General features: G+C 34.1%; 1 protein-coding gene and 1 long non-coding RNA gene across 3 annotated transcripts; both read right to left on the bottom strand.

Annotated features, from left to right (window-relative positions):
* Positions 1 to 205: 205 nt before the first annotated feature.
* Positions 206 to 5,994, bottom strand: LOC112176297 (YTH domain-containing protein ECT3). Of its 2 annotated transcripts, none has more exons than XM_024314138.2 (9): positions 5,717 to 5,994; positions 5,575 to 5,636; positions 4,952 to 5,108; positions 4,000 to 4,064; positions 3,497 to 3,859; positions 2,651 to 3,163; positions 2,070 to 2,282; positions 1,542 to 1,715; positions 206 to 579 (listed from the first exon to the last, which is right to left on the bottom strand). In XM_024314138.2, the coding sequence occupies exons 1-9, from the start codon at positions 5,742 to 5,744 to the stop codon at positions 466 to 468; spliced, it is 1,689 nt and encodes a 562-aa protein (XP_024169906.1). In that variant the 5' UTR covers positions 5,745 to 5,994; the 3' UTR covers positions 206 to 465. The 2 variants fall into 2 exon arrangements, with proteins under 2 accessions (XP_024169906.1, XP_024169907.1); XM_024314139.2 differs by having other exon boundaries at positions 5,030 to 5,108.
* A 16,736-nt stretch (positions 5,995 to 22,730) lies between these two features.
* LOC112175499 lies at positions 22,731 to 24,190 on the bottom strand. The gene is made up of 5 exons (XR_002926473.2): positions 24,053 to 24,190; positions 23,867 to 23,930; positions 23,386 to 23,441; positions 22,990 to 23,079; positions 22,731 to 22,781 (listed from the first exon to the last, which is right to left on the bottom strand). It is a non-coding gene; the product is annotated as an uncharacterized LOC112175499 (long non-coding RNA).
* Positions 24,191 to 25,015: the final 825 nt, after the last annotated feature.

The following is a 25,015-nucleotide window of genomic DNA, read 5'->3' as shown; positions in this document are numbered from 1 at the left end:
AGTTCATTAAGAAATTAACTTTGTTTAATGACATTGAAAAAGAAAATTGGTTTAATTACTTTTGCAGACTAATAATTTGCCAACAAAGATGACTTGCAAAGGTTTTGTCAACCTATGAAAGTATGAATGCCGAGGTAAAGTTAAGCATGAAAAATAAAATAAAAAAATTGTTTATAAATCATATACATGGCTCACAAACTTGTCATGCAATGGGGGGAGGAAAAGAGAGAATTTATTACTACCAAACACCAAATGTTCACAAGAGATTCAACCACAACTCACTGCTCACCAACTAATGACCCAAAAACACAAAAAGAATTTAAAATGACAAATTGAAGAAGAGCTAGAGAATGAAAAGATAGGGGGAAAAACTAAAGAAAGGAGAAAAACAATAATAAAACCAGGCAACCTAAATGGACCTAACTCGTAAAGTGGCTCTAGTTCTGAAAGCATTGCTGTTCATGGTCAAGCATTGAGAGAGAGATTTTTAGTAAGTGAAATGAGAGATGTTCGGTCAGAAGTCATCCCGATCCCACCTGATTCAGCTTCAAGGTCTTCCCCTACGGCACTCATATGCTCCTGCAAAACATTCATAAATTTAACTCAAAAAGTCAGATCATTCTTGACAGCAATTTTCAGAATAAGGCGCAGAAATTGGTCCTTGCGATGCCTTTTATTTTTTCTTCCTATTATGATGAGATTAATCTATATTTGATTTTGGTTGTAAAAGGGGCTTTCTGATTGGTTGGAATGACATTTATGTCCTGGGGGGAAAAAAGTAACATAAAAAATGCTTCTACAATGCATGAGCTACTAAGAAGGCAGAGCTACTGGTAATCAAAGATTATTAACAGAATCTTTTGTTCACCGTCCTAAAAAGTCCACAGAATAACAAAACTTCTGATTACACTTTTGGGAGAATTTCACAAATTGTCACTCAACTATGACTCATTCGACACTTTGGTCACTCAATTTTCAAATATATCACTTTGATCACTCAACTATTACACTGTCAATCACTTTAGTCACCCAAGGAGCATTTAATCTCACTTTAATCACTTCTCACAATCATTATAATACAGATTTCTCAATTTTCACAATTGGTTGGACGTAAATATCATTATTATTGTGGCAAGTAATTTTTTTTTAATGAAAAAAATTAACGAAGCGACTAAAGTGAATTACAGAGTTAAAGTTGAGTGACCAAAGTGATATATTTAAAAAGTGAGTGACCAAAGTGTCGAATAAGTAAAAGTTGAGTGACAATTTGTGATATTCTCCCTTACACTTTTATTGAAAGTGAGGAAAGCATATTGGACAACTGGGACTATAATGCCACCACTTGAAAGCAAGAAAAGTAATTATTTGGTACCAAACTACAAATTCACTTGATAATAATTGCACAACCCCTAAAAGCAAGTATAGTTTACATGTTTGGAGCTCTATAAGAAACTTCCGAGGGTGGTATAACAGATTAATTGCTATAGAATAATCACCAAAAAGAAAAAAGTAACAGATAGAAAGAAAGAATAAAAACTTACAGGGATAACACCATCATCGTAAGTTTCAATCTTTAAAGTTGCAGGTTTACTGCTCCTTTTGGCTTGTAGAGACTTTTCTCGATTTTCATAGAAATTGAAGTCATCTAACAAAGATGATCTGGGTGCATAAGTTTTGAATATGTTCAGCATTTCCAAACCTTGCTTCAGTCCAATCTGCAAATAATTATACATTCAAACACCCTCTGTAAAACACATCTTTGAAAAATAGATCAGAGAACCCTCTGACATCCAACATAGTAAAAAAGGAAAATGGAAAGGACATGTTCTTCAAAACGACATCACTTTCCCGGGGGAGCAAATGATTATTGACTTAACAGAGTTGACATCAATATCCATGATAGTTCAATAGGAAAATACAACGAGATGAAACACTAATCACAAGGTCGACCCCAAAAGAAGAACTTACTACTTATATTCTTTTTTGGAATCACAAGGTATATTCCAAAAAAGAATATAAGTAGTAAGCTTCAAATAAGAAAAAAAAACTTAGAAAATAAAAGGCAGTACCTCTTGAGTGTCCCGGGTAAAAGTTACAGGTCTGTTATCATTGTTTTCAAGGATAATATGCCGCAACTGAGTGTTAGGTATGTCCTTTATTATATGCCATTTAACTGGGAAGAACCCACTCCACTTGTCAACTTGCCAGAAGTCCATATCTTTGTTGAAATCTACCTCCCCAATCATCTCGGCCAGGCCTACAAACTGCCCACTTCCATTCACCTGTAAACGAAAATTAAAATTGAAATTTTATTATATGGCCGGGATATGTCAAAACAAAAGGAAAAAAAAACAATAACAGATTGACAGAAATCAATGTGTAAATGTTCTTTCACCTTGAACTTAACAAAACCAACAATGATCGTTTAGATAATTAAAATATTGCTAGCTATAAAACGAGGGAAACCTATATTGAAGTATCATCACTACGACCTTCCTAAATTTGCACTACTGATCTTCTAATATTAAGTGGATTTTCCAGAGCAGCTATCAAATGTTTAACATTCGGCAAACTCAAAACAGGCGAATAATTTGAAAAACAAGAAAACTAACACATGTGAATCCATATCAACTCTTTTGTGAATTATTACCGAGAAAAATAGGAATATAGGACACCGCGTGCCTGTCTCACTCGATTTTGCTTCAGCATCACGAAATGCTACATCCAGTTTCTTATTGCCATTCGGAGTGCTGGCCCAAACATCATATTTAATGCTCTTATGGACATCATCTTCACTGTAAGACTTAATGACATAGAACTTCGCACTTTCATAATCAGTCCGAAAATCTGGTAGGTTGTATTTATCTCTACTGACTGTAAATCCCAATACTTCCTTCTCAACTGATGAGTCTGAAGGAGTAATCTTGTTGCGAGATCTTGGACCACGTGTCAACTCAGTTGAGGATTCAAAATCCTCATTTCTGTTATATTTTTCCCTTGACTTGAATCTGTCGTTTCCATTTAATATCCTCCCATTAGATTTGTAGTTTGTTTGACCATTAAGAGGAAACAAACCCTTCTGGTTAGTGAATGATGAGAACCTTCCAGCTGAGGGGTATCCCTTCAAAAGACTGGCTGAGAAATCAGAACCTAAATGAGGCACCTGTAGAATAAAATTAAAATAAAATAAAAAAGTGTAATATAGGTTGAATAACAATTATAGGTTATAAATTTGCCATATATGAGGAAATAAATGCTGAAAGTAACTATGAAATTAACTCATTCACTTCTCCCGAGTTCAATGACTGATTCCATTACTAGTTGTTTAACTGAGGTTCCCCAAATAAGTCCCATATCTTAAAGACAATAACTCTAGTGCAAGCTGCCTAGCTAGAAACCGATTCCTGGATTTGGCTACTGATAATATATGTACCAAACAAATTTCAATGACATAGACATATATCAAAACAAAGTTGCTTTACTTCACTTTACAAACCTTGTTTAATGATTTGATGGGTTGTGTAGAAGGGAAAGACTTGGAAAATTTGCTAGCAAGATTTCCATTTGTTTTGCCCGACATAAAGCCACTTGACCTAGATAAAGCAGTACCACCTGGTCCAGACTTTAGATTTCCAAAACCAGAGTTTGTTGCTGTAGAGATATCACCAGAATATGTTGTGTCCCATGGATAACAAGGCATAGCTTCAGAACCATACGAAGGTGGCTGCATATAACCTGAGGAAGAAAAATACTGCTGTTGACCAACACCTTGGCCATCAACACCCATAAGAGTTCCAGGGGCATATGGATTATAGCCGGGGAGATAATAGACCATTGAACCATTGTCTGACTGCACACCCTGAGAAGCACCAAGAAAAGAACAAAACCGTTGCATCTCGAATTAATAATGGTTAATACAGACCCGGAAATGTATTCACAGAATTTAATGCATCTCAAACTTCCAACAGCTGATTAAGACAGAAAAAAGAAAGAACATACCGCCTGTGAATTATTAGCATTAGCATAGCGATGTTCGTCCATCTGCGTATAGGATCCATTATATCCTGAAAACCCAAAAAAGTTGCAATTTCATTTAGAAAGTGAAGCGGAAAGATGATGAATTGTATGCAATTTTAACAGGAAGTACAATTTCAAAATTAAATGTATTACTAGAAAAAGCTGCAGAGAGCAAAAGCACATTCAACCGTCAACACATCCACTTTCAAACAAAGGTTTCAAGTTTTTAATCAGATTCCAATGCTTTAGCACCCGTAGTCAACACTAATAACAGCCAAGACGCCCTTTATCATAGCCAAACCCACCTCCTAGAAGTCGTTAAATCAAACTCACTTGGTCCATGGAAATTTACCAAATTATGACAGCAATGTGCATAGGGTCCCAAGTACTTGTCACAAACATCAAATGGTGTTTTTTACCAAAAGTGTGCAATAGTAATAATACCCCCAAATATGAAATCATAATTGGAAAGTACAGAAAAGAATAAGTGCGCACAATGCAAGAGATCGATATTAAAAAGAGGATGACTTAGGGTCCGGTCTAGGCATAACGTTGCTTGCAAACTTAAAGAATGCTATCTTTCTATTGAACAATTTGGTTTCTGTATATAATCGACCATAGGCTTTCGTTAAACACCTGATTAAAGCATAGTTAAACCCCTCATTGGTAATGCTCAGATAAAAAATTATTACTCTGTTGAAGACAAACCAAAAGCTAACTCTGACATTCCGGCAGAAAGTAGCATTTTACACCCGTCATGAAAAGACTAATCTGAATAACATTTTAAGACAATTACTTAAGGAACAACCGAACAAGTCCTAAATTAGTTTTCAATCAAAGAATTTGCCTCTAAATTTCACGAGTTTCAACGAGCACAACTCTATACCACTAATAAGATCATGTTTAAAGACAAAAAACCATTCTGACATCTGACCTGGATAATAATAATTGTAACAGCTAGTGGGTGGATAGTAAACACCATGCTCTCCAACCGACTCTTGATCAGTCTCACCTTTCATGCTGTCGGTGGCATCCCTCGAAGAAGACATGGAGGAGATCGAATCATATGGTATTCCATCTTTCCCAGAAACCTGACGTACAAAGAAACATGGAGAACAGTTTTATTCTCAAGAGCAACAAGCCACACATTATCTGTTAACTTGGCCCCTCATCAACATAATATATACTATATGGTGCTAGTTTCTCTATAAGTTTAACTCCATACACAATATGGACCGAACAGATTGTCAGGCTTCTAGGTCCATTGAATCCAAGATGTATGCCAAAAAATTATATAAAAAAATAAAAAAGATTCTAGAATCTAACCAAACCCAATGTTATTTACTTCTTTTGGAATTCTACTCTACGAATACATCAAAACTAGAAAAAGAAATACACAATTTTAAGCTACTTATAGAGAAAATCAAAAGAGCAGCAAACTCAAAAGTACCAAAACTTGACTTCGTAAACCATCATGCTAAATCAATTACTCTAATTTTACAAAATTCTACCATAATAATCGAAATCGAAATCGAAATCTAATCGTCTTGAACATACCCGCTGTTGCTCTCCTAATCCGGAAACAGAATCTGATGCCAACACAGTGGCTACAGGCTCAGCTGATACAGTCAGACCAGAAAAACATGAGAATCCTACTGAAACTGTAACAGTTTCCATGAAGATTAAGAAGCAGAATTACCTTTCTCAATCTTCTTTTCGCCGGCCATGGTCAATATTGAAGCAGAAATATGAGCCAAGGGTTTATGAGAAAGAAATAGTTGTAGTTGTAGTGGCTAGTGTTGGCTTAGAAGAGTCCAAAGGCTGGGGTTGTACCCATACAGCGGCTACTGGCGTCGGGTTTTGAAGCCGGTGAGGCCCGAAATTGTTAGGGCTAGGGTTCACAATTTGGGCTCAGAAGGAGTGGAGCAGAACAAGAGGGAAAGCGAACCGGCAATGACGTACTGAATGGTGTAAGCCCTTGGGAGGAAATAAACAGTGTATTGGACGGCCATGATTAGTTCCTACTTTATTGAACAACCTTTGTGAGCCGTTCATAGGGACCCGGTGCCGACGTTTTGGGAGTTCTATGCTTCCTTTTTTTTCTTTTTCTTTTTTTGAAAATCAGAAGTCTATGACAAAATTTGAAAACTCTCGGAAGTTTCACTTGTTGCTTTGAAACTTTGACATATTGTTAAACATAACATGCGTACCATTTCTTAAGTTTGTCACCCACGAGTAGAGGCGGGCTCTTCAAACCTAAGATTTTTATTGCAACTCACAATTTAAGACAATCACAGCTCATCGAGTAGCGCATCTGCCATTATAAAACTCGACATTCTATATTATAAGTTGCTATCTATTATTTGTTAAATTATTTTTTTTATCTCTTAATTTTATTAAATTAAATATTTTGAGCATAGAGATTTTAAGATCTTTGACGTTGTAGTAGCAATGATATAGTAGTAGTAGTAGTGCAATTGAGGTCTTCTCAAGTGATTGAAATATTCTTAGGTGTTGTAGCACTCATATTTTAATTTTTACAATTAGTCGTACAGTAAAAAGGTATTCAAGTCTGATTAGGGCAACTCCAATAATGGAAGGGCTGGTGCTATTTTGAGACCCAAATAGCACTTGGGCTCTCCAACAATGTTTCTAAGGGGGTGTTGGTCTCATAAATTTGATACCCGATGTTAGAGCATGGGCCCAATTTTGTTCCAAATCAAGACCAATTTCAAAATGAGACCCTGAGCCCCACAATAAGTGGAATCCCTATTAACAAGAGAAATAAATTCGTAGTAGTAGCTGAGTCATTTGACCACAATCAGCAAGAGAAATTAATGTGGACTAACCCCTAACCTAAAAGTTCAAAAGTAGTTTGTTTAACCAACTGTGTTGAGTGACAAGTTTGATATATTTTGATTTGTTTATCAAGGACGGGAGGTTTGAAGAGGTTCTCTCACACACACTCTCCTTTCTAGGCACCTAGTAAGCTAGAGTCAGCAATTCAAGTTTGCACGCACATCTACCCTGTGTAGTTAAATAGAGAACTCTACTTAATCGTTCATGATGAACAAAATTTAAAGACCATAGTCAATGAGGCTCTGCATTATTTAGAGAAATTCAATACTCAATCAAGATTCATCTTCAAATGCCACTCTTATGACAACCATCAACCAATTGAGAGTTTGTTCCATGGAATAACTACAGTGAAGTTTGGGATGAACTTGGAAGTGTTCTTCAATCCAGGTTACGACGGGTTTTTTTTCAAATTACCTGCATATGTATTCACAAGCACAAATCTACAACATTTGAAACTGCACGGGGTGAAATTTATGCCTTCTAGTGGGTCAATACTCATTTTCAGGTCTCCGAAGACATTACATGTAGATATTAACTCTACACATCTACATTTTTCTTGAGTGTATTTTTCTTCAGGAGCTGATAACGGAATGGTATATTCAAGACCTTCCCCATGACTCAGACAAGTAGAAATTTTTTGTGCTTTCTAATACTCTAAGAGGTTTTGAAATCGAGCTCGATCATCCCTAATAAGATCTAAACATTTTACATACTAGCACCAAACTTAGAAATTTTTCTGATAAATAAGAATATGTTAGCTTGTTTTAGTGCCAATAACTTGGACTGTATCGTTAATATTGATTTTTCCTTACATTATTAATTAGAAGGGAAATAGTCTTTTTCAATATGTGCACAAGGTGGAATTCAACCTAATTTATGTTGAAAATTGTTGTAAAGTCTAAGCAGGTTTTTATGAGGTTAGAAGATGAGAATCAACAATTTGAGAGATATTTTCAAAAGAACGTCGATGGAAACAAAAGATATGGGTTCCTAGAAATGCTAATTGCAATAAGGCTAAGGAATGAAAAATCGAAAATAAATCGTTAAGTAGACAATTTCGGATTTTCAAGGTTGCGATAATAATTCCACTAACCAAGACTATATCAATGGATATTTTCCAATATTGTCACAATTTCAGAATTCTTGCCAATATTTTTGATATTCTGCAATCATTGCGACATATTAGGTTAGATTAACCAAAATTTTCAGCCAATTTCGGAGTTGAAACCTGTTTATCAATTCAAATCAATATAATGAAATTTCAACCTAACTAGACTGGTCGTTTGATCATTTGTTACTACTCTTCTTTTATGAGAAATTTTATTCCCACATTCCTAAATACTTAATGCACACCTCTTACTTAATACACCACCCATTTGATTTCTTATTCCATCATTTTATTAAATACACCACTGAAACTACCTAAATTATCCTCAAATCTCAAAATTCTATATAAAATCAATGTGTGTGTCTAAATCAAGGGTGGTGCTATTTGCATACTCATTTTCTCTATCCACACGCCTCTTCTGTTTTTCTATTACATTAATACAATATTTGTTTTACAAATTACCCTAACTACCCTCTCTTGTAGTTATATTTTTTTTTTCTTTTTTCTTTTTGACAAGTCAATCATGAATTAAACATCATTATACAATAAATCAATTTTTCTCGTGAATGTCATTGATGATTAGGAAAAAAAAACTGATGGATAGGACGAAGTGCAATCTATCAAAGGTTCTGCAATTAGTGTGGCAAAGTTTTGGGCTCAAATGTAACTGAGTTTGGGGATTTAGGTGTGTCATCATGACGGCTATACAAAACTGAAGAAAGATATAAGTATATCACATAAACTAAAGGAGATCCAAAACCTCTCACATCCAATGACTAAAATATCGAGTATCGAGGAAATCTCGATACTCTGAAAAATAGAAATATCGACGGAAATATCAATATCGATAAATTTTCAAAAAAAAAAATGGTGGAAATTGAGAGAAAATTATTGAAATTTTGAGTGAAACTTTGTGAGCAATTTCTTTGTTCCATTATCTATTATATTTGAAAAAAAAAAATGCTTAACAACCTTCATTTCATAGTGAATTATAGTAATTTAGAGTACGTATGTTGCCGCCAGTAAAATATATGGTATCAATTATAAGTAGGGATTTAGTAAAGTTGTAGAACTATTCAATCAAATACAACAGATTAATATTACGAAAACGTGACAAAAGTATTTAGGAGATCTTGTGAAGCATTAAACTATTTAGAAATGTTAGAGTCAACAAATTAAAAATACAAAATTGCTAGAAATTATATTTTAGAAGTTTAAATTAATTGTCAAAAAAATTAGTAATCCAAGGAAAATACATTCTAATATAAGTGTTAAAACCTGTGTATGATCAAGGTTTGCTGGGTCCATCTCCTGACTTTATTTTGGAAGGGCACAGGTTCGAAACCTGTGTATGTTCAAGGTTTGCTGGATTTTCTTTCAGGAATATTTTGGAATATTCCCTAAATTTCGGCAAATGTCGGGATATTTCGCGAAATATCGTAAATATCTCGCGATATTATGTTGGTATACAACGATAATTTCGGGGACTAAAAAAAAACGATATTATCGCTGAAATATCGGCGAAAATATCGATATTTTAGTCCTTGCTCACATCTAATTGTTAAGGAAAAATTGCACACAGTGAGCATAAATGTCACCCAACATAATTTCACTCATAATCATTTACTGAATAGAGTCTTTATTATTTCGGGTTCGACCCATTCAAGACAGAATATGTTTCTTAATTATATTCCCTTGTTACAGGGAAACACCCTTTGATTCCATTTATGAAGAAACCAATTGTGGATGTGTGTTTGTTTGTTTTTGTGGATGCACCCAGATATCTGAATGGGTTGCCTACGTACCCTTGGAGAGGGATCAAGCCATTCGTAGTTCAAGAATTCCAATGGGTGAATGACGCATTAGAGAGTAGTGCTTTTTGGAATATGAATAGTGTTTGGACGAATTTGGTGAGAGTGAACTAAGGATTCGATTTGTGAGGTCATTTTTGGAGTGATTTGACCTTTCTGGTATTTTGATGAATTTGACTAGTGGAGTTAGGGATTTGGATTGGATGAATTTGACTGATAGAGTCAGGGATTCTGTTTGGATGAATTTGACTGGTAGAGTCAGGGATTCTATTTGGACTTGCGGTTGCATCTAGTGGGTCGCTAGATTGCCTACGTACCCATTGTGGGATCATAGTTCTTAAGAATATGTATTTCTAGTATTCGGAGAATTTTTGTGTCAACGGATGTATATATATTTATTTTCAAATCCGTCGGATGTATTTCTTCTGCAGACACCCGAATTTAATTTGGGCATCCGATGTGTTGAATTTTGTACTGGGCCATGTAATGGGCTTTTGTGTTGTCAACAAACGAATTTGGCCAAGCACGAACATCGAGATCAACTGTTTGAAAATGGACTTCAGAATTCGTAGATGAGTGATTCAACAGGCCCATGTATTAGACTCCCATCATTCTGCATCTATACCCAATTTTAAGCCCAATATAGACCTTACACAAATTTGGATATCCAAGCCCAATGAAGATAGCCCAACTCATATAACCCAAAGAAAAGCTCCAGGCTACTCGTTCTTGGAGTCTCGATAAGGTTAAGAGAGTTCAGATCATCAGATCGAGTTAGAGGTCAAGTCGAAGACTAGCATGGCTTTCAATTCGACTTGGAGGCGGAGACGTCCTCTTGTACTCTGCATAAAAGGGAGGTCTCTGTCGTCTCTGATTCAGCACCTGTTCTCCTAAGCGAAGAATCTAAGACTTCTCACTTATGTAGAGAAAGAAATTGGGTAAAGCTTATCTTTCTCGTCTCGTCTCTACTGAGCTTTCATTATTCTGAATACTGACAAAATTCCCAATGTTTTTGGCTGCTGTAGGTTCAAAGCTTATTCCAGCGATTGATCGATTTTAATTCGTGTGCAAGAGCAAAAAGCCGAAATGACTCTCCAATCTAGTATGACCGCATCTGTGCACACATAATCAATCACTTTCCTTGTTGACCATGTAGACCACCGCTTCACACTTGGAATCAAGTATACTTTGTCCCTTTCAAAAGCCTGGAACTTGGCTCTCATCATTTTGTTGTTTAGAACAGAGCTGCAGCATGATTTCACCTTAATTAGAGTCTACACCATAATTTCATAATCAATTATTTATGCTTAACTTGCAGCACATATATTCAATTATATGGAGCATCTTGTTTGATTCAGATTGAGAGATGAGCACGTAGCTATTGTATTTCTTGGTCTAACTTGTATTCAAAATCAACCTGCAGCACACTTGTTCAATTATATATATATTTGAAAGATTTGATCTGCAGCATGTTTCGACAAGCTCTCATTCAATTATACATAATCAAACTATTTGTCATTATTTGCATGTCTTGACCATTTCTACATGTTTCTGTGTGAGAATACGGAACAGGAACTAAGCATGGATCATGATGGGAAGAGGGAGTGAGAGAGAGAGACAAGCATGTATAGTGGTTCACCTTGCCCTTTAGGCAAGGCTACGTCCACTTAGAGATTCCACTAGTAGTCACCACTAGAAATTTCCCCATTCCACACTGATCTGAATTAGTCCCCTTTGTCCCAATACACACTGATAAGAATGACTAATCTCATTAGCCACTATGCAGCCACTAATGAGGAATCAGTCCCCTCTATTGCAGGTGCTATTGGGACAAAACACACCAATAAATTAATAGTGGCATACCTTCAACCAATGCCAAAATTGCATCTCAATCAGTGTCCAATTCCCACTATTTGCTTATATCAGTGTGAAACAAATAGATACTGATATCAGTGTAAATCCAATGTTACTGATATCAGTGTGAAACTAATACAAACTGATATCAGTGTGAATCTAGAACCAACAAACTACATTCTTGAATTCCAATACAAACTGATATCAATGGCTTTGTTGATTTCAAATAGTACCAAACGTATTATAACGTGAGTGGGTGAAATGGTTCCTAGCATCAATTATACAGTAGAGGATTCACATTTATATACAATAAATGAAAAGGCAAAGAACTGATGAAGTTCTCAAATTTTGATCAATAAACATCTTCAGTAAAGTTTAATATTATATATTAGAGGATTCACAACAGTATTACATCTTAAACATCATCCTTTGCAAAGGATTTCAAGTTTCCTGATACAAAATACACTTGGAATCCCCAATACAGCACATACTAGATGCACTACAACTACTTTGGAAGGCACCCTAGAAGCTCAGTAGCCATTTCCTGTTGAAGTCAATGTTGCATCCTATTTACATTAACCTTTCTACAACAGCAATCCAGTATAGTTACAAAAAACATCATTTTCACTTCTGCATCCCAACAGTCAGCATTTACAAAAAAACAAAACTAAGCACCAAAATGCATACTGAGCTCGTACCTCTATATTTAGTTGTTCGGCTTGCCGTGTGGCATGCTTGGGACAGCACCATAGTCACTATCCATTTCAATAACCTCATAGTCTTCATCTCTTGATATTTTAGAATGACCACTTGCAGCAGTTCCAATATCAACCTTGTTCAACCATGATTGTGTAACACAGCAATTGGACTTCCATCCTCAGTCTTGTCACTGCCCTTGGAGTTTTTAAACTCAGCCATAAAGTCTATCATCCCACGCTTGATCGCCATTACTTCCAGTTCCATTTGATTCCTTTGCTTGTTTATTGCCTCTGCTTGTTCCTTCCTCAAGTTCTCAACAAGGTTTGAAGCCTCCAAACTCCACCTATTTTCCCTTTCTGTTGCTTCTAGCCTAAGCCTAATAACTTCTTGTTGTGCAAGATTCACAGCGTCTACTTGAACCTCGTAAGCAGCTTTTAGTTCTTTCACATCCCTAGTTACAGGACTTTCTTGAGTCACAATACCAGGCACATCCAACCAATTGACTCTTGCTCCAAAGCCTCTGACCTTATTCCTCTTTTCAGGTCCAAGAACCTCAAAGTACACCTTATTACGAACTATATCAGTGACCTCTTCCTTTTTGTCCTCTCTTGATCATATATTTGCTCCTTCAATTTTAATAGTGTAGCTTGGGGTTAGAGAAGGATATACAATCATTTGTAGTGAACGCCATTACTTGTTATACAATAATACAAACTTAATGTCTCACACTATGTAATATATAGTTGCAAATGAACGGCACTGAAAAAAAAAAACCCCAATATGGCAAATCAGATTCTAAGAACTAATCAGATGAATAACCATAACATTGAACTGTCAGATTTGTATGTTAATTAATCCTTAATCCATGTTTTCGATCAAGTTACCAACCAAAGAACAATTACATTCAGTGAGAAATGGTTTGTTACTTGATACAAGTATATCTTTAAAAGCACCAAACAAAATCATGAATTTTTGCCCTGTTAAATTGATTGACAACCAACAATTGAGTATTTTTGCTAACATCATAACCAAGAATTATGCAGTTGATTATGGTCAGGATATAGATACTTTACTATACACTTATCTTAAAACTTAGTTCATCAAGTGATTCAAATTTCCCTTTATTTCATAACCTTGCTAATACTTCAGTAGTAGCTCGTACAACCAATTAAACCAGCATCCATCAATTTAGTGGAAAGTAGCTGCTAGTATCATTATTTATATGTGCAGAACCTTTTATCATGCAACCTTTTAGCTAACCTAATACTGATCAATTTCAAACACAAGCAAAGCATAGATGAAAGCAACTTATAGAACAAACCGACCAACATGCCCAATGCCCAAAACCAAAAGAGTAGGTGTATTGAAGAATCAAATAACTTGTTGCACAATACTCACAAATTCAAATATGACTTGAGCAAAGCTCTTTGTTCCACAAGTGTGACTCACTTGACCCTCTCGCCTATTCCTTGTAGCTTTGACCGAACGTTCCTATGTCATGAATGTCAATAACAAATTACCATTAATTAGTTCATTGGTTTGTTAGAGTAATAAGTTGTAAACAGTTTTACTTTTACAAGGAACATCATCTGTAACATTTTATACAGCTGTATAGTAGTTTTGATTACCTGATTGTGTGGGAGGTCCCAAAATCGCCCCGGCAATTTCCATTGATGCACATTCACACGCATGTCTCCACAAGAAAACCTTTGTCCAGTCCCAATAAATGGAGCATACCATTTCTTCTTCAGTTCACCCTTATAATGCTTCCACCTATCATTCAACTTCATCTCAACTACACGCTTAATCTTAAGCTCTTTCGACAGTGTGATAGGGTCACTCCAATCCATAGTCCCCTAGGACAATAATGTCAGATTAAATAGCTAGCAGCTCCTAAATTTGTATGTGTTAATAACCTTAGTAATATATGATAATGGAAATACTGTAATAGGTTCTGAAATTTTACCCTTATCTGTATCCAAGCATTATCTATGTCGCCACTAGCATAGAATGCTCTCCAATCCTTTGCATTGATAGGGAACAAGGAAGATTCATTTGCCATTATTCCCAAGAAACGGGAAAACCTTGCCACAGTATCTGCTGGTTCCACTGGTTGACCATTCTTGTTAAATAACATCTTCTCTGGTACTCCATTCCTTGCCCACCTTGCTTGATTATGTCCTCTTGACTCCACTGGTCTGCGCATCCTAGGCATATTGACAGGAAGAGCAGCTATTGATTCCACAACACTTTGAACAAAATCATGCTCAGTGTGGTCCTCAACATGTTTTTCATTCAGATCGAGATCCATTGGTCCCCGGTCATTGAACAATGGCGCAAGCTCTGGTTGAGTTTCATAGTCTGCACCTAGTGACGTAACTAGGTGATCTTCAGTCCCATCCAAGCAGGGAGCACTCATCTACTACAGAAAATTACAAAAATTCAATGTTCATCACAAATAAGTTAACCAATTTGTGTCTAAATCAGTCAACCCTACAACTAAACAACTAGCAACAAATAATAGAAGCTAAATGAAATAAAACAAGAACAAGTACAACTGAAGAACAAGTTAAGTTCAAATTTTTTTTAGTTTAACTGATTTAGTCTCCTTGGGTCCATAAGAAGGATGATAAGGAAGAGTAATTGTTCCAGAACAATAGAATTTGATCAACACATCAAATTAACTAATTATTTTTATCTTTTTCTATTTAATATTTATTTGAACTTGAATTTTCATTCAAGACTGCTAAAACATGTTAGGCATATATAGCAGTAACAGAACAAAAAGAAATAATACAACAATACTGCAAACTCTAAACTAGATTCCTACTGAAAAAAAGTCACAACAAAATAACAATGACTTTCGATACTTAACCATAGCCCTATCATAGCTTTACTGATTCTATATGGAAACTGTGGACTTCAGAATACCTACCCTCCCGAAGTGGCCAGCCATTCCGTTTCCACTCAGCATCATCGAAAACATACCTGCAGTAGTCATAAATAAAGACTGTATAAGATGGAGAGGAGATTGATATTGCTCATGATCGAGGAGATTATAAAAGGATTTGGACTCTCACCTTTGTATTGTCTCTATCTCCCTCAGTATCAGTCGTTTGTGGACTCTTCAATGAAGGTTTTGTATATATATACACTACTAGGATCTTAATGTTTTATTGGTAAGTTAAAATAATAAAATATCAATTTAATTTTTGAAACAACACATAATTAGGGAGACTTTCCCTCCTATTAGGTAAGAGTCGTGGTTTTCAAGCTAATCTTGGAATTCAAAATTTATGGCTAGATTTTCTTTAAAAAGGTTTTATAAGAGATTAGGCTAAGTTTTGATTTCCAGATTGTTAATACCTTTTACGACACAGTAATCAATGAATATTAGGAGTTAATTTATAGTAATCAACTAGTATTCTGTTGAGAAAAGTACTATCACACAACGGTGAAATCACCGTTGTCTGATGTTTCAATCACACAACACTCACTTAGACCACAGTGAGCTTGGTCATCACACAACACAAATCCACCGTCGTCTGATGACCTTTTTGTAGTAGTGATAACAGATAGTGATCAAACATACTGACCGTATGATGATGAAGATTGATGTTGATAGTAGATCTGGAATAGTAGCAGAGATGTTCTAGATCTAAACCAACACTTCCCGAACTAAAATGGTGGGTCAATCATATCTTTTATATAATTAGGGTGAGTGGTACAAATGTAAATTGCTGGAAACATTAGATTGCTCTAGAATCTGATAACGTGTGCAGAATGAGATACTTCTGAAACAGTCTGGAAACTCCAAATAAGAAAAGGATAAAAGAAGATATTTTGGGTAGAATCTGGACAGATCGGTTGACATTGTTATTATCCAGAGTTTGCACTAAAATTTGAAAAGAAGTTGTGCATGGCATTCTATTTGACACATGACATTCTTGTGCCATAACCACCTCCAACAATCGCAACCCTATTCCAAATGGATGGCATTGCATCGTAATTAAATCCAACTCGAAGAAACCAAGGAGGTGGGGGGTCAGGCACTATCTAATGCGTCCACACGGTCGAATCATACCCCTAATAAAATAATCAATCCTCCAATTTAGACTGCTTTATGACCACCAATACGCCGCAGTTTCCTTCGGCCTCTCTTATGATGCAAGCAAAGCAAATCACATGCCCAAAACCCTCATAAATAATCACCGTCCATTCCATGATCAACGTTCCCTGATCCTCAACCCCCTTTCCATGTAAAATCTCCTCACTGAGAGTCATCGACTCAACCCAAAATTTCCAGATCTTCAACTTCTTGTGCTTTATTTTATTTTATTTTATTGGTATCATGGTAAATAAATGTAACACTATTCTATCAAACATGAAAACAATTATTCATTTTGTTGCATAGCTATGTCACATACAGATTTTGGTCTATAATTCTTTTAATTAAAATTTATTAAATTCTGAAGTAATGACTAATTTCATTGTAAAATATCATCAAATATAAATTTCAGTCTACAAATTTTTTAACACATCTTTATAGACTATATTTTTTGTATATTTATTTAACATATTGTTGCTATTTTGTATCAAAACTTTCAATCCATTTCTTAATGTAACTCTTGAGAATGCTACATATAGTTGTCCATGAGTAAAAATAGGTTTTGGTAAATATACACCTACTTGATTCAATGATTGACGTTGACTTTTATTAATGGTCATGGCATAACATGGCCTTACTGGAAATTGTCGTCTTTTAAAAGTAAATGGCCATTTGTTTTCAGATGCAGTAAGAACAATTCTTGATATAAAAAAATTTTTCCTACATTATTTCCTGTTAATATTTTTGCTTCTATTAATCGATCAAATAATTTTGTTACTATCAATCTTGTACCATTACATAAACCAGATATCTGATTTAGATTTCTTAATAACATGATTGGCATTCCAATTTTTACAATTAATTCATGTGATGGTAATCCATTAAATTCAAGTTTATTCAAGAATTCAATAGGATATAATATATTAATATTTTCATTGTTTCCAGAATTTAATAAAATACTATCAGAACTTAAATAAGTAGTTGTGTTCCCTGGTAATAAACTTATAGCATAATCATTTATCTCTCGAACTGTAGTATTTCGTGGTGTTACAATTGCTCGTTCTCTCAAGTAATCAAAATTATTGTAATTATTATTAAAATTTGAATATGTTGCAAGAAAAATTGCTTCTATTGGATTTGCATAAGCATGAATTAATGAATCATGTGGAATTTCAACCCAAGTTGTATCTTCATTATCCTTATCAGTAATTGAATCTGTGGAACCTTCTCCAATTTGTAGTAACCAGCTTGCAAAAGTTGAGATATTAATTCTGCCTTCATCAGTTAAATTTTTTTTTAGTAATCTCATATTTTCTGTTAAATGAAATATTTTAAATGATGGCCAAATATATGAACTATTTAACGAAGCTTCAATTATTTGTTCTTTACTTCCTCCCCGAATAACGGGTAAAATTTGTCTAAAATCTCCGCCTAATAAATTGGTTTACCTCCAAATGGTTTATCTATCTGCATATTGTTTGAATCTGATAAAATATCACGTAAAGATTTGTCCAATGCTTCAAAGCAGTGTCTATTGCACATTGGAGCTTCATCCCATATAATCAATTCTGTTCTTTGCATTAATTTTGCAAGATGAGTACCTTTTTTTATAGGACATATAGATAAATTATTTATGATCAATGGTATTTTAAATCGAGAATGAGCAGTTCTACCATTAGGTAATAATAATGAAGCAATTCCAGATGAAGCAACTGCCAAAACAATTTTTCCTTCAGATCTTAATTTGTTTATTATGGTATGCCATAAAAATATTTTTCCAGTTCCTCCATGACTATGAACAAAAAAAGTATTAACAGTTTTTTCTTCGATTGACTTAATAACTTCATCATACACAGTTTTTTGGCATGTATTTAATTGGGTTACTAAATTTTGATGTTCACGTTTTAACTGCACACAATCATAATCTAATTCTTCTTTCAAAAGTCTATTATTTAATTCTAATAATCTATTTGTATCAGGCATTGGCAATTGATGATCTTTTAATGAGCTTGATGATCTATTAAATATTTGTTCTAATTCAAATAATAGTTGATTTTTTAGTTCTAATTCAGGTACATCGAAATTTGGATTTCCAACTTCAATTCTGGATTTTCGTAAAATGTCATCACACATATTTAACCAATATGAATCAAATAACATTTGAGGATTTGCAACATCACAAAATAAAATAATCGTAACAAATAATTGATGAATTTCAAAAGCTGTTGCAGCATGTATGGAATTTTCTAATGCTTCAATCCATTCTTTATCATCACCTAATAAACCTAAAATTCGGCAAGCTTCTTGATAAGAAGAATATGTAATACCATTAATTGTTTTTATTGAATTAAAATTGTAACAGCCTTTCTGAATATTTAATAACATTCTCATATAATATAATTCACCTGATGTAGGGGGAACATGTGCTATTCAACCAATAGTTTCAAATTTTTTCCTCCGTGTCCAACAATTTTTTTTGTCGTCCCATACAAATTTAGTTGGAAATTCTGTATAAGTCAATTCAGTTGCTTCTGGATAAATCATATTTGCTTTAAACCATCCAGTGAGCATAGTATATTTTGAACTTTTAAGTCTTATTATTGATTCGATGGATTGAGATTCATGAAAAACAACATTTTGTTCTAAAGGTAAATGAACATCCAAATGTTGAACAGCAGGATGTCGAGAATGAATCGGATATTCAAACAATCTCCAGACAGATTCATGAGGAGTTAAATAGCGACAATTAAGATAAGTCGTAATTTCATCCTTCAAATTTTCATGTAATAAAAGTCGAGCTCGATCTGGACCTTTATTAATAATTTAATATATTTAAATAGGTATTTAATTAACATTGATTGAGAATACGATTCAACATTAATGTGAGCATTATATCGTAATAATAAATTTGCATTATAAGGTACAACAAAATTATTTCCGACATGAACATTATTTTTTATCACAAACTTGGAAGGATCATCACGACGTTTGTATGTTAGAGGCATATTCGTTTCAAACGTAGTATTTGAATTATATGATTTTGGAAAAAATTTAGAACATTTTCCATCTCGCATGCAAGGAGATTTCGTATTTAATTGTCCGCAAGGCCCATGAATCATAAATTCACTAATAATTTTAAAAAGCTCTGGATTTATATTCTTGTCTGGTAATTCTACTGAAATAATAGAATCAATATCAGCCGCTGTATAACATTTATAATGTTTTCTCAACCAAAATAATATATGAGCATGAGGAAGTCCTCTTTTTTGAAATTCTATCGTATGAACATCTGCATCCAAAAAATCAAAATAATAATTAACATATATTTGTCATACCTAGAAGCACTAAAATGTTGAAAAAAAAAAAGAAAAATGATTAATGAATACCTGCTTCAATCTGTCCAAAAGGTTCTCTAGATTTAATATAAGCAATCATATCTTGTAATTTCATTTTAAAAATTCGTGAAATAATATCAGGTCTATCTTCAACTTTATATTTCGGTTTCTTTTGAAAATATCTTTCAATTTCCAACCATTTAACATTGCAAGTAAAAGTTATAAATAAATCAGGATTACCATATTGTCTGCAAATTGTCATAGCATCTTGATAATTATTAATCATATTTCTCGGGCTTCCTGTATGAGAACTCGGCAGAATAACTTTTTGTCCTAAATCCGAAGTTTTGTTAATTCCAGCGGAAGGTGTTGCAGAAATATCTTTAAAAATTTCTTAACGCTAATTTTTTTGATTTTTTCTAGTCCAATCTAAACGATCTTCTTCAACAGTTGCATAAGAATCAACTAAAAATTGTTGAAATAATCGACAATCTTTTAATAAAGTACTTACTTCATTATTTATATCTTGAATTTGATAACTAATATACGCTCGCATAGATATTCGCTCTCTTTTTTTTCCCAGAATTTCCTGTGATTTGTTGCATTGGTAAATTTGATCTATATCCATCTTCACCATATGAAAAAAGGAATGGATATTGTAATGACACATATTTTGGATGTATTTTTGAAATACGTTGTAAGCATCCATTATTTGATTGAATGATTAAATCCTTATTTGAATTGTGTTCTCCAATATCACCGACTACTAAACCACCAATTTCATCAGTTGTTGGCAATTCATATTTTTTACTATCAGTAGGTTGCCGATCAATCATTGTCATATTTATTACAGATGTAGAATGATTTTCAAATTTATCTCTTATTGTTCGAAATTCTTTTACTAATTCATTAATTCCATCAAACATTTGAATAAGCCCTTCAACAATATGTGATTTAATGTTTTCATTGACATAAGTAGGATCAATTGCATTTATACGATTTGAGACCTCATTTTTTGTATCATATATGTATAATTACGCATATTTAGGAGATTCTTCGTTAGAAGGTTATTACAGAACCCATTAAATGATGTACTTGACCACTGATTTTAAAAATATAAGGACCTGATCCAGTATTTATTTTATAATCGATTTTTGCTCTATCGACATAAAGCGAACATTGAATTATATACTCTAATATTTTCTCTAAATAATCTGCTTTGTACACCATTGTTAGGATTCAATAAATTTTCAAGAAAACTTGGAGTTGATTTCACTTCTGGAAGTTTGATCTGGTCTTTCTTACAACAATTCGTATAAATAAGAGGTGCATTCGATGATGATTTCTTAATAGCTTCTGCAGACCAAAAAGATGCATTACAATAATTGCATATATAAGCGTTATCGCCCAGGTCTTCATACATTACAATCAATCCTACAACAATAGAAAATGAACATGAGTATTGACCTCACTAAGATCATTTCCATTATTTTTTGAATAAAATACCAAGATCTTTGTAAAAATAACCTTGCTTGCTCTTTTGATATGCCGCCTGACCAAACGAACATGAGTACCGACCTAGTTACAACAGTTGAAAACAATTATATTATCAGTCTCCAAAGATCACAACAAATTGTCTTCATTCAATATAAATGATGAATTTGCATCTGAAACCCAAAGAACAATCATATAAGATTATATAGATATCATTTCATCTTATTACCTACATATCGTTGGAATGTTACCTATTTGATTTTGATCACCAACATGTAGATTTCCAGCAACCTCATCAACATGCACATTTCCAGCGACCAATAAATTCTCATCCCTAATTCCACTAAAGTTTCGTCGATTTCTTTTACATCGTTTATTAGAATGCAGAAATCTGTCATTACCTCCAGACTCAACATCGTACAAACCTTGTCTCCTTTTTCTCATTTCTAGCCAAAAGACATAAATAAAAAAGTAAACAAATGAAAAACACATTGTCTCTTAAAATGTATCTCTTTCAACATATAAAGTGGAATATCACCTCTTTTTGATGTCACTGATTTAATGTGGAGATTTTCTACAGACATTTGTGATACACCTGTATAACAATTGCAATACAAATTACATGCCTATAGCAATATATCATTTATCAAATAGGCTACAAATCATAACTACATAATAAACTCATTCCTAAACACTACAAACTCAAACCATTAAATCACAAAATATTCTTCAACAATCTAAGTATATACTTGTACTCTCACTTGTTTTAAAACTATCAAGAGAAGTATCTGTCTCCAAATGCTCATAAGTCCCTATATATATAAACATAACTATCCATGAATAAACACTACATATAATGAATCTTTTTATTTTCAATATTAATTCATCCACTACATTTACTTGTATAGATTCTATTACCAACATCAGAATTCACATCACCACCAGAATCTCTCTGAACGCTCTTAACTCGCGTGTGATACTGAGCATATAAGATACAGTTTGAACTTTTAAAGGCAACAGCTTTCACAAACCGATTCTTTTCCATCACTGCCAATTGACAGGCTACAAATGAAATTTAAAAAGGACATCAATTGAAGTAGTAAGCTAAAACATTAATCTTGCAAAATGATCATAAATTCATACCCTGTTTTTGTTTTCGTGATTGCATTTGCCGATTTGTTTGTTTGTTTGAAAAAGTGTCATGAACTTCATCAATACAATCTTGATCATCATGCTGTTCTATAACCCTTTTTTCCCTTGCCCACGGAATCCTTGGTGCCATGACTGCACACAACAGTATAAGTTGCTTGAAGCATGCAACATAATTAGATATATATATATATATATACACATATATATTTATATTTAAACAATCATATATACATATCCATACATATATATAGATTAAATTAATAAACCAAAATCTTGCTAAATTTCAAAAACGTTACCTAAATTTGAAGTAGATAAACAATGTAACACCAAACTGTTCCTCAAATCTGCAGAATGAAAACAATATCCTTTATTATTCAAGATCCTATCTAACTCTTTCTGGAAAAATTTTGCTTACATAAATTTTATGTTCGTACCAACATAGGCACAGATATGCTCTATTAACTATCTGATAATTTATTATCTATGTTACCAATAAAAGCAGTTATAACAATTAAAAATAACAATAACCACACATAATAACTTCATTCATACCTGAATAAAAGCAAAACACTGAAACACCAGCAAACAACAGATTGAGGAACAGCTACAAAACAATCAAAGACAGAGTCTTTCGCATCAAATCTGCAACAATAAACCCAGGATCTATTCATAACACACTCATTTGACCATAATGAATTACATACCACAATCAACAACTACCAACCTAACAGTAAAGAAATAAAAATAAATTTAAAAAATGAAAAAAAGAAACAAACAAACAGTACCTGCAATATAATTTCTCACATATACAAAATACATTAATTCCACTATTCTATCCCAATTCTCTATCAAATCTTTGATAGCAATATAATTCCTTACATTTACAAAATTATCGAACCTCCGATATCAAACTCCAGATCAAAAAGAAAGAGCAAGATTCATCATTACCTGTCACCCACAGATCCAAGATTGGAATGGTTTGGCTTTTCTCCCTTCTTTCAATTCTATCACATAAAAACAAACCCAATTAATCCAACATTTATCATTACCTTTTATCCACAGAAACCAAAAACCCCAAACTCACACTTACAACCACTAACTAAACCAAGAAAAAAGAACAAAATCAAACAAAAAACAGCAATATCCCAGAGGAGGCAAGAGCAGTGAGATTTGCAAAAAAAACACCATTTGACATAAGAGGAGATAATGAACAGAAAGAAAGAAAAAACAAAAATTCCCAAATTAGAACACCAAAACTCATATCAGTTCAAAACCAACAAAAACCAAAAACCCAATAAACACCAAACACAAAATATAAGAAAAAGGATAACAGAAGAAGACTTCCAGACCCAAGGACGAAACAACCAAATTCAAGAGATTAAATGAAAAATAGACACTATTATCTCGATCATAGCACAAAACCTCTCACCTGGTTGGTTTAGCACGATTATCTTCAAGACCCAAACACGATTGGTTTAGTTGTCGCAGATCACCTACCCAAACACGATCAATTATTGGCAAATCTCACATCAAATCAAAGAATCAAAATTTCAAATTCTATATCAAATCCGGGAGATGAGATTTGAAGAGGGAAGAGCAGATGATTCATGATTACCTTTTATCGACAGATCGAAGATTGGAAAGAGCTAAATCCACTCCCTTCTATCGGGTCAAAACAACGACAAACCTCTATGAAATTCAGTCCACACCCTTCTATCGCGTCAAAACAACGCCCAACCTCTTAACCCGCAGTCAGAGTGGCAGCCGGTAATTGATGGAACACAAAGGGCAAAATGGTCTTTTCACACGCTTATGAACAGTTGTCAACAGTATGAACAGTAGAACAGTGGATTCACCTTGAGTATATGTTAAATGGTGCTAATGTTGCCGCCCATGATTCCCTCCCATAATTGGGGCCATTATTCCCTCCCATTAATTCTATATTATTTTACATTCATAATTATAATTGGTGGCTATGCAATAGTGTGAAAAATTGCCAAAAACCAACTTTTTCATTCTGTTAGTATTGAATCACATAAACAATGCTTTATAGTATTCTTACTATTCCTTGTTGACACCGTTATCAGTGACGTAGGGATTAAAAATTAATTGCTTGTGTGTACTGTATACATTAGAAACTGATGATCAGTGACAGAAAAAAAAAACCACTGATTGTTTATATCAGTGTGAAACTATTCATTTATCACATTGAAGATTTTTGGTGGCAAATAAAGAGGTGCTAATGGGGAAATTTCTAGTAGTGAGTGAGGCCAAGTAGCCTTTGGTAGTGATACAAGTGTGGGGATCATGGATCCCATCTTTATCTAAGAAGGGGAGGACTTTCCTTTATAGCTAAAGGAAGTCCCATTCTATTCTACATTTCTGATGTGGGATACAATACACATGTTGCTTCTCTTGAAGCCTCTTGGAGATCATGGGAGGGTGGCCTCCCCATGAGGTACCGGCCGACCTCCACCATAGCGAGGTAGCTCGGGTGTCGGACTACCAGATGCATGCCATAGGCGGGGCTTACCATGTCGCAGGGCCCACCTATGAGGTCGTTGCTTATGCTTGGCGG

The sequence above is a fragment of the Rosa chinensis genome, chromosome 7 (assembly GCF_002994745.2).
Source record: "Rosa chinensis cultivar Old Blush chromosome 7, RchiOBHm-V2, whole genome shotgun sequence".
In the NCBI taxonomy this organism is placed as follows: domain Eukaryota; kingdom Viridiplantae; phylum Streptophyta; class Magnoliopsida; order Rosales; family Rosaceae; genus Rosa; species Rosa chinensis.
Note: the sequence above shows the minus strand (reverse complement) of the source record. Positions and strands in the feature narration are given on the sequence as shown.